General features: G+C 39.0%; 1 protein-coding gene across 5 annotated transcripts in view; it reads left to right on the top strand.

Moving 5' to 3' along the window:
- The window catches only part of map3k7 (mitogen-activated protein kinase kinase kinase 7), a 69,595-nt gene that overhangs the window by 24,644 nt on the left and 30,720 nt on the right, over window positions 1-14,231 (top strand). For 4 of the 5 annotated variants that reach the window (XM_036147133.1, XM_036147130.1, XM_036147132.1 and 1 more), the window contains exons 11-14: window positions 908-1,038; window positions 2,690-2,837; window positions 3,435-3,515; window positions 8,484-8,551. In XM_036147133.1, coding sequence (XP_036003026.1) covers window positions 908-1,038; window positions 2,690-2,837; window positions 3,435-3,515; window positions 8,484-8,551 — 428 coding nt within the window. The remainder of the gene's footprint in view (window positions 1-907; window positions 1,039-2,689; window positions 2,838-3,434; window positions 3,516-8,483; window positions 8,552-14,231) is intronic. The other variant, XM_036147134.1, reaches the window with a different exon arrangement.

A 14,231-nucleotide genomic window follows, 5' to 3' on the forward strand; every position in this document is an offset into this window, starting at 1 on the left:
AAAAACAAAACAGAAATGAAATGCTTTTCCCATGCAGGTGCATAACACTGGTGTCATTTGAAGTTGTTGCCAGAGGGGACAAAAATCCTGGAACTTATGCTATACTCTTTTAACAATAGCAGACACAAAAACATGATTCCGAAACAGCAAATCCATGCAGAAGAAATTTTTCCAAATCCATTTTTTTCTACATTAAATTGATGAAACCAATACTTAGTAGGTAATGTAAATTTGTCAGAACAATGCTAAGTCTTTCCAGTGACAAGATCTACTGTTTACATTATATTCACCAAATGGCACAGCAGGCTCAGTAGATGAGAAATAAAATTCAAACAACAGCAGCTTGTGTATAATCATGGAATCTGGCTTTAACATAAACTGTAAGTGTCTCTGTGGTGCATTTTTGGTTAAAACTAGCTTATGTTTTTATTAGTGAAGTTACTTGCAAGATTTGCAAAAGTAAAAGTTACATTGTAGTAAAATTACTCCAAACACTGTGAATTTTGGGGCCTTATGTAGACAGGGCCTGTCCATTCAACTCACTTTACCTCGGATGACTCTGATTAACATAATGGTTTTTCAATTTGATTTAAATTTTATTTGTATAGCGCTAATTCACAACACATGGTACAAAATGGTACTGTAGTAATTGTTTCCAAAAATCACCTTGTCATCATGGTGTGTTGCGTGTAGAGATCTGAAGTAAAATCCTAATTTAATACAATTTGAAATAAGGTGGTGAAAAGTGAAATGCTATGAAAACTTTTTTTGTATTTTTTAATTTTTATCAAGACAAAGATTTTCGGTCAAGCTTAGTAAAAATGTTCAAAGTAAGGGTTAAATCAATGTCATGTAAAAGTAATCAAATATCTACAACTTGTTTTCTTTCTTGTTTAATGGATTTTAGTTTCATATATGGACTACACTGGCACCAGCACAAGCAGCAGAAGTGACGTAAATATGGAGCACAGTGATTCTCAAGGAAGCAATGACACTATCAAGATTACACCTCAGTTTCCACCTCATTTCAGACCAAAGGTAAGACCAGAAGCATTATTGTTGGGTTCTGGTGTTCTCTCCAGACATTTGGCTCACTATGGACAGGGCAGAGTTTGGAGACAAGCCAAACGTGGATGAAAGACTTTTTCATAGACTAAAATGGATTTTGGACTAATATGAAGCTTCTTACCGTATTTTTCAGACTATAAGACTCACCGTATTGTAAGGCGCACCTTGAATTAATGTGGTGTGTGTGGCTTTGTCCATACATAAACTGCACCGGATTATAAGGCGCATGAAATCTTCTCCACTCTTCCACGTACACAGCTCTTTCCTGAAAGGGAGAGCTATCCATCTTTATTGGGAGGACAGAGTAGTTGGACGTCACTGCCCTGTTTCTAACATAAAGCCAAAATAAAAGTAACTTTTATATTGAATTAACTTACTTGGTTCATTGTTGGTAGCACATACTCCAGGCACAGGCTACCTTACATGAATGCACTTCTAGTTTAGACATTACAGTCAGGCAGTCTTGTAGACAGCTCAGGAGACCGATCAGGTGGTGACACAGTGTACCATAGTCCTCCATATATCCATTGAGCGGAGCGGCTTCACTGTTAACCAAAGTCGTACTTGCACATTTTAACAGATTTTTTAGCACATTGTACCGCATAAAATCAGTCAGTAAGCATAACGGTAATCCTATATAAGGCGCACCATCAATTTTTGAGAAACTTTAAGGATTTTAAGTGTGCCTTATAGTCTGAAAGATACTGTAGTTTTTTGTGTATTTTTTATATTGTATTCTCTATGCTGCAGTTCAGTAAATAAAAGTTATGTAAACTAGCCAGTTATGTAAACTGGCGTATGCCAACAATGCCGTTGCTGGCGTATGCCAACAATGCCGTTGTTGGCATACTATATATAGAACCCATACGGAGCTGGCTGTAGCACCAGCCCTGTTAAGAACTGGAACCTTTTTAGTGGAAAAGCCACAATTGCGTGTAAAGTGGAGGACAGGGGGGCTGGACTCCAATCTCCCGAAATGAGAACAAGGGCCTGGGACGCTTGCTGGTGAACGAACATAAGGCATGGCTTTGTGTGGATAGCAGGCTCTAAAATCAGATCTCACATCTAAAACAAGAGAAATGGAAATGTCAACAGGCTGTCCTTCGCTGGGCACCATTTTAAAGAGCTGAGGTGCCGGAGTAATGTTTAGAATACATCAAAAAGGTTTGTCAATTCTGATAACATGAATGCAGGATCTGACAACACGATCAGGGTTTATTCTGTTTCTCACTAGGTATATCTCTATTTTCTGCTACCAAATAAGAATTCAGTCTTTGTTTCTTCCAGATGTTACACTAGTGGTTTATCCTCTGTGCCTTTGATACCATACATATACTTTATAATCACCTTTAAGACTCCCTTGGTCCCTTTTCAGAGCAAGCACAAAAATAAAACCATAATAATAAAGCTAATATTAGTAAGTATGAAAGAAATTCAAAATGGGTCTAACATCACCAGTTGTATGCAGACTTAAACAGATGCTTGTTTAGTGTCATTTCAATATGCATTGTCTGACGTTGATCGAGTCACGTTCAAAATAGTCTAAGGGTTTTCTTTTAATCATTGTTTTGGAAGGTAATGGTTATAATCAAAATATGCCTGCATTTTCTACTCTCTACAGGTAGACTCACTGAGGAATTCATCCTTGTCCAGAGGCGGCAGTGTTGAGAGCTTGCCACCAAGAAACCAGTGCTTTCCACCCACCGATAGCAAACGAAAGAGTGCTGACCTGTCTGAGTTGGATCCCACTATGCAGTTTGTACCCACAGGTACATCCAGTCATCACACTGCAGCAAAATATACAGAAAAACCAGGGTGTAAAATTTGTCAAATGTTTTTTTTCTTGTCTAGAAAATGTTTTCAAGAGGTTGCTTTCATCAGACTGAAGTCACTCTTTTTTATGTTCTATGATTTTTGTTTTTTCCCCATCTTGGCTTAAGCTTCACACTTTAATATGCCAAGTTTCTTTTAAACTTGAAACGGTAGCAAGAACCAGTCATGTTTTCCATAGAGGCTCAGATATGAAGCAGGAAACACATCACTGCCTTCACTTAAAGTTCACTGTTTGCTTTGTTGTTTTCTAAGCTTTGATGCTGTTTTAACAAATAGTTTCTGTAATTTTCTCCAGAATGTCCAGCATTGCAGATGAATGCCTGCTAATGTTGTGCTCAAAAATGTTGCATAGTTTGCACAGGGCTGCCCCACTGCTCCTGGAATGGGCAGGGTGCATGTTTTTCTTGCAAGTTCACTCTCCGCTCTGCATGTACATGACCCATATTAGCAGTCATGCTGTGGGCCCAAAAGTCTGTCTTAGTCTGCATGCTTGTTGTGTACGCAGCTCCATGTGTGTATGTGTGTTTTTGCAGCAAGCACCCAGTATAAGCGAGGCCATCGCAAAACTGCATCATTCGGGACCATTCTGGATGTCCCCAAGATCGTCGTCACAGGTATCACTGGACCACTGGGCTTCCCGGTGATTGGGTAGAGCTTGCTTGGCTGAGCCTGTGGGTTGCTGTCAGCTGACACAAATCTCTCATTTGTGTCAGTCCAATTTCATTCTCGCTAAATTTCCCAGCTCTTAGTTGTCTAATTTCTGGTTGTGTTTGTCTAGCACAGGGGAAACCACACATCAGCGTGGTCTCATGCCTCTTTGCTTTCTGGTTTCATTTTAGTTCCCACCACCAGAACATGAGTTAATGTTGAGCCTTCTCATCTGATAACACAACCTCTAAAATCAGTATTTAGTTAACTTTTAATAATTTCCTGGAAAATCCTAGGTCTAACTGTGAGTATATTGCCACAAATTAAGTGTGCAGATGAGATAACTTTGCTAACTCATGGCTCTGTGTTCTGTTCTTTCCCTTCCTTGACTACAACAAATCATGGGCACAAGGAATAAATAAGCTCACCAGTTCTTTGAGACTTGTCCTTGACTTTCATGCATAAAGGACTAAGAGAAAGCATGGCCCTTTCCCCCTATCTTTCTCTCTTTACATCCATTAACTTTGCAAAAGTCATTTTGATTAATTTCCCTCGCTTTGGGGGTCAGAGCTATTATTACTAGCAGAGATATGAATACGAAGCAATGAGGACAGCTCTGGATGTCAAAAAAGGCTTCTGTTCTCAGCTCAAATGAGACACTGAAATAAACCTGTTAGAGGCCAAGACAGTCAATGACCTTGGGTCCCTTTTAGGGTTTTAAAACGAGAGGAAAATTATGGATTTGATATCAGTAAAAATAGACACTTTAATGTTGACACTGCAAGGAAAAGAACTTAATTGGAACCTATGTTTGTGAAATATAAAAACAACATAAAATGTCAATGAAAAACAATAAGTAGTCAGCAAATCGCCGTTCATTTGGAGAAAGAAAAATGATTACTGTAGCAAAACGGCAAACAGGACAATGCTTGCTGTTTATATCCATGATGAATTGGTACGTACCCTGGACTCAGTTGTTGAGCAGGTTGCTTGAAATCACATTCCCCAACACTGTGAGCAGGGTCTGTGCTAACGTATCCACGAACAGTAGTTTTGTGCTTGTTGGTGGTTTTTGCATCATATTTTATTTGAAAATTAGTTTGACTTGTTTCTATTTGACCCTTTCAAGTTCAGTCTGACAATCGTTTAAAAATATATTCTTCAGTTTTTTTAAATTAGTGCTTTTCATTACAGGTATAATGGATGATTTTTCTGGAAATGTTGGTAATAAATGTCCAAGTCACTTTTTGAATAACTGCGCATGCGCAAGATCATCCAACCTGCTCCAACACTCTTCAGGAGGATCGTGTGAAAGAATCGCCCAGATACACTCTGGTCTTATCTCTTCTAAAGCCTTCCTCTTTTTCTAATAAACTTCTAAACGTGCGTTCACATCGAATGCAAATATGGCTACAAAGTTGCCTCTTTTGCGTGCTACAAGCCAGAAATACAGTAGTTCAATTGTGCTATCTAGGGATGCTTTCACTTACCTGCCACTCCAGTCTCCTCACTTACTCTTCTCCAGGCTCGGTCCTTTCTGGACTTGTCTCGGTAGTAATAATGGGCTGAGTAATACAACTCAGGCCAACCGCATACTGACATTATTAGCTTGTCTTCCAAGTTGAGTGAAAACCGCGGAACTCAGAAGCCGAAAGAAGATTGTCCTATAACTTTAACTTTAACTTTAAAGTTCAAATGTGCAGCAGGTATAATGTGTCCTAAACACAGAGATTAACATGCCATGGGCTGGACTAGCGATAGACATATTGTCTTACAATTTGGCTGTTCACCAAAATACAGCCATATCATCAATTATGATATGGCAATTATGATTGGCATAGCTATTCTACATGAGCTATCCCAATAACATTGGGTCAATACATTTACTTAGGTTCTCCTAAGCACTGATACGTTAAAAAATACATCTTAAAGCAGATATATTGTGCATCCCTACTTTAGATATTAAATTTACAGATTTCTCAGCTACATTTTATTGCATTCATTTCAAACTACATAAAACAGACAAATCCCTGAAAGCCACTTACTCTTATAAGCTTTCCATATACATGCTGATCAATATTGCTCAGCTGTTTTATCTGCTGAAAAAAGTTTCTTAGACAAATGTAATATACAATTTGCAAAGGTGACAAAGTAAGCCTAACTTATAATTATGTAGAAAATAATCTAAAAGTCTAAATGAAATTGAAATATTAGAAACAAACAACATCCCATACCACAAAGGGACATTTGTTTTAACAGCGGTTTACAGTTAATATCAGTTTGTAAGTTTTCTGGTCGGTTCAATAATTCAGGCTTGCCAGTGACATCCAGACTTGTTTGAGTGACCTGCAACTTGACTTTGTGTAGGGTTACACTTTGTGTGCATTCACGTAAAATTTCAACACTGCAGACCTTGTGAGTTTGTTTTCTTTAGACTGGACAGAACTTACTTTGTGTTGTGTGATGTGTCCTTATGTGTCCTCATGTTTTTTAGCTGCATTGTCTTGCGGAGCGTACAGTCAGTCAGCGTTAGAATCTTGAATCTGGTTTAGATATGTTGAAATATCTGCATGATGACTTCTAGACACTTGAATTTGTGAAGAGCCTGAAGTACTATATTTTGTATAGTTATGACGTGAGTCTTGTTAGGTTGGACTTTGACATCTATGAAGACTACAAACAAGGCATGTGTTGCTCGACTGGCGGAAATTGCAATAAAACATCACTGCAAGCTTTCGTATTTATGCCCTTTCAAGATGCTTGTCAGTACAGCATGTAAAAGAAGTATTGAACACCTAAATGTTTTTCTCCATGAATATATTTCCAATATCTCTATAGACAAGAAATTCGTACCTGATGTCAGTAAGACCACATCCAATAAGTCACTTCTCAAATTGTGATTAATTAATTAGAATGGTACAGGAAAGTGTTGAACACATGAAGAAAAGGATGTGCAAAAAGGCTCAGAAAGTAAAGCAATCAGCAGACATCTGTATTTAGAAAGCATTCCTGCAGCTATATGCAGTTCAATATCAGCCCCCTTAACTGATGGTTTAAGTATTTCCCAGACTGGTATTCCTAGTAAAAGCAAAGAAATCTTCTCAAAGACTTACTGTTGCAAAAGCTACTAATGGCAATTGTTAATTTTCTGAGTGTTGTTTGATCCGTAATCCAGAAGTGGAAAGAACATAGTTTTACCATAAAGCAAATAGCATGTGTAGCTTTTACCATGTGAATGGTAAGCAATTCACTTATCACTCACACTTGTTGCACAAGACTCCACTGCTAAAGGAGAAGCATAGTGGAGTTCGTTTAAAGCTTGCTGGAGAAGATTTAGACAAGCCCTTGAAATACTGGGAGAATATAGTCTGGTCAAATGAAGCCAAAGCAGAACTCTCTAGACGTTATTACACAGACCATTTTTGGAGGGAAAATGGTTCCTCACATCACCATAAAAACCCCATGCCGAAAGAGAAGTTTGCTAGTGAATTCCTACTGCATATGGAACGGGCAGACTTTATAACATTGAAGCAAGGATGAATGGAGAAATTAACCAGGAAACCTTTGATAAGAATCGAAAGATGAAATGTGTAGATTTCCAAGCAAGATAGTTCTCCCAAACACAAGGTTAAAACTGTTAGAATGGGCCAGCAAATCACCTGACTTGTATCCAATGGAGAATCTGTATAAACACTTGAAGATCAGGGACTCGAAAAGAACCCCAATTTATGTGAACGATTGGATCAGAATCAAACCTGAGCAAAGTGAATTTCTCCATTGTGAGATCAATAAAGACTATCTTGATGCATTAGTTTCTCCATGCAAAAAATATCTTTAGTATTATTATTTCAGCAATTGCTTTGTGGTCGATACTTCTGTCCTGTCATACCATTTTTTTGACCTATAATGTGTGGTTTCGCTTTTATTTCTTTAAGGATTATGGGTTGTTGCCAACATCTAATATAAATTTTACGTTATTAGAAATATGTTTACTGAGACAAATGTTGACATGTTCAATACTTAATTTTACCTCCTCAATTTCTTTTGACTGGAGCTGCTTGAAACATTGTATTAATCTTAAAATGAATGAAGAACAGCATCTTTCATTTCTGTTAGGCCTTCTTAGCCTAACATCTGTTCATCATCTGCCTTTAATTCAACCCAGCCAGTCAGTGCACACCCATTAATAGATGGGTTTGGGCTGCATTAACAGTATTTTGCGAAATTATTCAAACCCAAGGATTTTTTATTTTTACATTTTGTTACGCTACAACCTCAAACATCCATGTATAATTGTATTTTATTCTATACACTGAATAAATCATCTGAAAATTGAATTTAGCAAAAATTACTCAAAAATCTGAGAGACAAAACTTGAATCAGGAACAATGAAATATGAAAACGTGTCCTTTTTAACCTGCTCACAAAAAATTCAACTTGCAATGTTTTAATAAAACGAACAAACAAGTTAGATATTTTTAGAAAATGATCTGTAAATAATTGTACATCTGAAAAAGAAAATGTTGGTCTGTGCACAGCAAAAATAACTGCACATGGGGCACTTGCTGTATTTAGTTAAGTTTAATGAAAAGGATGAGTAATTGATGGAGTAAATGTTGCAGGATGTTTTTGGGCCAACTTACTATGAAATTAAAATAAGAATAAAAATGTTGCTCCATCAACTGCCTGTGTTGGCTGACCGTGAAATATGGTCCCGGACTGCATTAAATCATTTTGGGCACAAGCCTCTAACTTTATAGTATATTTTGGGAAACCACAACATAAACCAACAAATCAGTCCCATGTGGAATTCAAGCTCTGATTTTTCTTTAGGTCACAAGCAAATAAGAATCTGTCTCCCACTACAGCTACCTAAACCTCTCAGGGTCTCATCCTGTCCCTTGTGTTTCCTTGTCCTTTTCCTTTGTCCACAGCCACCTGTGAGGCTCAGAGACGTCGGTCTGTCCAGGACCTGCCAGGAATTGTCACAGACTCCAGTCAGGTAAGGCATCCTACAAAAAGAACCCAGTAGCCAGTATCATCTGGAGTTCCTTTTACTCCTAAATATGTCCAATTTCAATACAAATTGTTGATGGGACATTGTCTGATACTTGCCAAGTGGAAGAAATTATAGTTACATGTGTTATTCATAATCCTGCTAAGAAATCTACTGTAACTGTTATAACTAATGACGGCGTAAAAATTGTCTGGCCTGTAGAGTAGGTGATGTGCTGCTTATTCATGTATTCCCCATCTATATAGTGGTGTCATTGCTGTTTCATCATAGAAATCAGCAAAGACATTTCTATAACAGATGGAGGTGAGTTGGGCGTTTAAAAGATGTCAAAGCACAAGGGTGCATTTAGCATAGAAAATGCTTAATAAATGTCCCTCATAATGTACTGGTTGGGACAAATTGGTGGCAGAGTGCACAGTGTGCAAAGCTGACATAAGTGTTTCTGTGTATGACAAAGGTGCTATAGATCTCGTAGGTCACATAGACACAGAATGGATTTAAAGGCTGTGTGAGTTGACTGAGTTTGTTGTTACACCGGAAAAGGGTTAGGGTGCGCCAGAAGTGAAGCTAATCTTTTGAGAAGTTCAAAAGATGAACATGTTACTCAATTATTACTGAAAATTGCACAGTTTGTCTTTGCATTTCCCTTACACAATGCAAAAATTGAGAGGATGTTCACACTGATGCTGAGCAGCTTTCTGATGGGTAACTGCAGGAGGTTCTGCTTGTGTAATATAATTCCAAAGACATTTCTTGCAAAAGCTTTCATGCTTATTTGTTAAACGACCAAAAACTGCTTTCACAACTGTTTAAAGAAGAACAGCAAGAAGTGCCTTGTCCAGCTTACCTTGTTGGGGTTTCATGATGTGTCCTGCTTTCATTTACTGTGATCCTGTGATTGGCTAAAGCCAGCCTATGGTAGACAGACATGAGGTGTCGCTTCGCCCAATCAGCTTTGAGAGTTCTGCTAAATGTCCCTCCTTTTAATAGGATCAGTCCCAGATCGATAATGTGCAGAACGTAGAGTGCTACACATATTCAGTCTGGCTGGGCAGGTTACCTTTACACAGCCAATAGAGACAACCAAAATGCTTTACAATTAAAAACAATGACAAAAACACAGAAAAAGGATATCCATCCATCCATTTTCTAATACGTCTATCCCTTGTGGGTTTGCGAGGGGTGCTTGTGCCTATCCGCAGCCGTCAATGGGTGAGAGGAGGGGTACACCCTGAACAGGTCACCAGTCTGTCACAGGGCAACACAGAGACAGACAGGACAAACAACCATTCACGCACACACTCATGCCTAAGGAGAATTTAGAGACGCCAATTAACCTAACAGTCTAACAGTTTTTTTGGACTGACAGAGGAAGCCGGAGTACCCGGAGAGAACCCACGCATGCAGAAGGAGAACATGCAATCTCCATGCAGAAAAACCCAGGGCAGGGGTAGGACTTGAACCCAGGACGTTCTTGCTACGTTGCAGCAGCACTACCCACTGTGCCGCTAGAAAAAGGATAAATCCAACAAAATTGGCAATAAAGATATTTGGGATATATATATATATATATATATATATATATATATATATATATATGTGTGTATATATATATATATGTGTATATATATATATATGTGTATATATATATATATGTGTATATATATATATATATTAGGGCTGGGCAAGTTTTTTTTTTTTTATATTTTATTTAGTCAGCTATCTGCAACAGTACATTGAACACAGGGACAAAGTAAAACATGACATTTTTTTTTTTTTTTTTTTTTTCCCCTTCTCCCCTCCTTCCCTCTCCCAATCCTGTGGACTCTTCCTTTACCTTCTGTTTATTCTGTCCCCTACCCCTCCCCATCCATCCGTACCCGGCTGCAAACAAACAAAAAAAAAAAAAAAAAAAAAAAAAAAAACAGCAAAATAAAGTAATTAAAAAAAAAAAAAAAAAAACAATTATACAGCTGAGGAATCACAATCATGAAAAACCCAGGGGACTAAGACAGAGTACAGAAACATGGACAGCATGTAGAACAGACGTCCGCGCAAGCGTAGGTACACAGATCAAGACAGAACATGGATATTTAAAACCGCACAGGTTGACAATCACTATCGATAGCCAGATTCACAAGGAGCCGCCGGGCCGGGGGGGACAGGCAACTACAGCAGAGCTGACTCCTATGCGATTTTCAGGCTCGAGGGAGGGTATCCAGTCTTTCAAAATAAGATAATAGAGGGGCCCAAGTTTTGTAAAATTTTTGGATCGAACCTCTAAGGCAAAATTTGATCTTCTCTAACTTAAGGAACATGGACAGATCTTTCAACCAAAGAGAAGCCTTGGGTGGGTGTTCTGATTTCCACGCTAATAATATTCTTCTTCGGGCGAGGAGAGTTGAAAAAGCTAGTACATTTTTAAAATTATGTGTTAATGATATCCCCTCCCCTGGAGTTCCAAATATTGCCAATTCAGCAGTGGGTTGGATACCTATTTCAAAAGCTTCCGAAAGGATCTGAAAAATTGTGGACCAGAAGTTACACAGTTTGTTACAGGTCCAGAACATGTGAGTTAGATTTGCCTTAGCTATGTGGCACCGAGCACAGGTTTCACTCACTGTAGAATAAATCCTTGAGAGTCTGGCTCTACTGTAATGAATCCTATGAAGGACCTTGAACTGAATTAGTCCAAGTCGAGCGCATGATGTTGACCCATTTACTCTACGTAATGCGTGGTTCCAAGTTTCATCAGAGATGTGTATTCCAATTTCCTCTGACCATTCCTCTCTGATCTCATTGAGCTTCACAGTATTGAAAGATGAGATGCTATTATAAAATTTGGAGATTAAGCCCCTATCTTGTGTTGGAGTTTGCAAAATTATGTCTATTCCTCCCTTTGGGGGTAAATTGGGAAAGCAGGGACTAATGTTACGAACAAAGTCACGGATCTGGAGGTATCGAAATAGGGAGGAACGCTGTAAGCTAAATTTAGAGGAAATAGCATCAAAGGTAGCGAAAATTCCATCTATATATAAGTCACTAAATTTATTTAAGCCTGCTCTCCGCCAATGGGCAAAGACAGGATCTGATAAGGATGGCGGGAAAACATGGTTATGACATATGGGACTGTAGATAGAGAAGTTTATCATATTGAAGTGTTGTCTAAATTGTGACCATATTTTTAGGGTTGAGATTACAACTGGGCATGACGAATGCTGCCTCGGAGAGAGAGGAAGCTTTGAGGTAACTAATGCAGGGAATGATGATGGCTTACATGCATTCAGTTCTAATTGACACCAGTCAACATCTGGTTGATGGAGTAGACAGACTATTTTTTGTAGGTTTGCTGCCCAGTAATAATACAACAGGTTAGGTAGAGCCATACCCCCCTCATCCTTATGTCTCTGAAGGAAGCGCCTGCTGATTCTAGGATGTTTATTACCCCACATGAATGAGGATAGCTGTTTATCGATAAGTCTGAAGAATGATTTTGGGAGAAAAACTGGGATACTCTGAAACAAATACAGAAATCTTGGCAAGACGTTCATTTTAATACATGCTACTTTACCCGCTAAGGATAAATTTAGGACACTCCATTTCTGGAGGTCACGTTTGAGATTATTAAGCAGAGGGGAGAGATTTTTTTCAAACAGATCAGAGAAAGAAAGTGTCACGTTAATTCCCAAATATTTGAATCCTGCTCTAGCAAGAGGGAAGGGCAGGTCAGTTTCTGTAATTTGGAGCGCAGAATTATTAATTGGAAAACATTCACTCTTTGAGAAGTTCAACTTGTATCCTGAGAATTTACCAAAACGGTTTAGCAAACTCACAATGTTGGAGATAGATGATACTGGGTCCGAGATGTAGAGTAATAAGTCGTCCGCATACAGGGACAGCCGATGTTCCAGCTGTTTTCTACAAATTCCCTTAAAACTCTGTGAAGTCTTGAGCATAATTGAGAGTGGCTCAATAGCTAAAACGAAGAGGAGTGGGCTGAGGGGACAACCCTGCCGGGTACCTCTGGATAGAGAAAAGGGCCCAGACCTTGTTTTGTTAGTGATTATACTCGCTTTGGGTGAAGTATACAACAGTTGTACCCATGATGTAAATTTGGGCCCAAACCCAAACCTAGCTAGTACTGCAAATAGGTAAGGCCACTCAACCCGGTCGAATGCCTTCTCCGCATCGAGGGAGACCACAACCTCAGGAGACTCCCCCGATTCAGGAGAATGGACAACACCAATAAGCCTACGTATATTAGAGAAAGAGTGACGACCCCTCATAAACCCAGTCTGATCTGAGGAGATTATGTCAGCCATGGCTGCGTCCAGTCTCATAGCCAAAAGTTTAGCTAAGATTTTAACGTCACCATTTAGAAGTGATATGGGCCTGTATGAAGCGCAGTCTGTTGGATTTTTACCATGTTTTAGTAAGAGTATGATGTTAGCTTCTGTAAGAGTCTGTGGCAAGGTTCCCCGCTCCAGTGAGTAGTTAAACATTTCAAGTAAAAGAGGTGCTAACTTGGATGAGAATTTTTTATAGAATTCGATTGGATAGCCATCTGGTCCGGGGGCCTTGCCACTCTGCATTGCTGAAATAGAATTGATAACCTCACTAAGTGTAAGGTGCTTATCCAAATCCCTTTTCCTATCAGGACCAATAACAGGGATATCCAAGCTGTTTAAGAAATTATTCATATCCGAGTTGTCCTCTGGGAATTGTGACGTATATAGGTCAGAATAAAATTTCTCAAAGACTTGGTTTATTTCAGCTGGATCAATAGTTTGCTCGTCAGGGGTCTTTTGGATCTGTGATATGAGCTGCGCCGCTGACCGGCTCTTGAGTTGGTGGGCCAGGAGGCGGCCCGCCCTCTCACCATGTTCATATACAAATCCACGGGATCTAAGCAAGGATTGTTCCACATCCTGCGTTGATATAAGATTATATTGCATTTGCAAACAAAGTCTCTCTTTGTACAGCTCGGGGGAGGGTGACATTGAATGTCTACGGTCCAGCTCCAGCATAGAACTGATAAGCTGTTCCTGCCTTAATCTTCTAATTTTGTTGCGTGTTGCCGTGTAGGATATTATCTCACCTCTAATTACCACTTTTAATGTTTACCACAAGATGGATGGCGACACAGAATCTGATTTGTTTTCGAGCAAAAAATTATCTATGGCAGTAGACATCGATTCACAAAAATTATCATCTGCTAGCAAAGTTGAGTCAAATCTCCAGATGGGCCGCTGAGCCTGATTAAGTGGAAAGGCTAAGTCCAGTATTACTGGTGAATGATCAGACACTACAATAGCAGAATATTCACTTTTCTTGACAAAGGGTAGCAGAGTTTTGTCTACAAAAAAACAATCAATCCTTGAATACGACTGGTGGACATGTGAAAAAAAAGAGAATTCCCTATGATTTGGAAATAAAAAGCGCCAAGGATCTATACAACCCGCTTCCTTCATGAATGCTGCTAAGGCCTGAGCCATCTTTGATGGAGATGACAATCTAGAGCTGGAACGGTCTAGGGTCGGATCCATAACACAGTTCATGTCACCACCCAATATCAAACGGTGAGAATTCATGTTAGGTAGAGCAGAGATTAACCTGGATATGAAAGAGGGGTCATCCCAGTTGGGAGCATATATGCAAGCAAGTG

The sequence above is a fragment of the Fundulus heteroclitus genome, chromosome 15 (genome assembly GCF_011125445.2).
Source record: "Fundulus heteroclitus isolate FHET01 chromosome 15, MU-UCD_Fhet_4.1, whole genome shotgun sequence".
NCBI lineage: Eukaryota > Metazoa > Chordata > Actinopteri > Cyprinodontiformes > Fundulidae > Fundulus > Fundulus heteroclitus.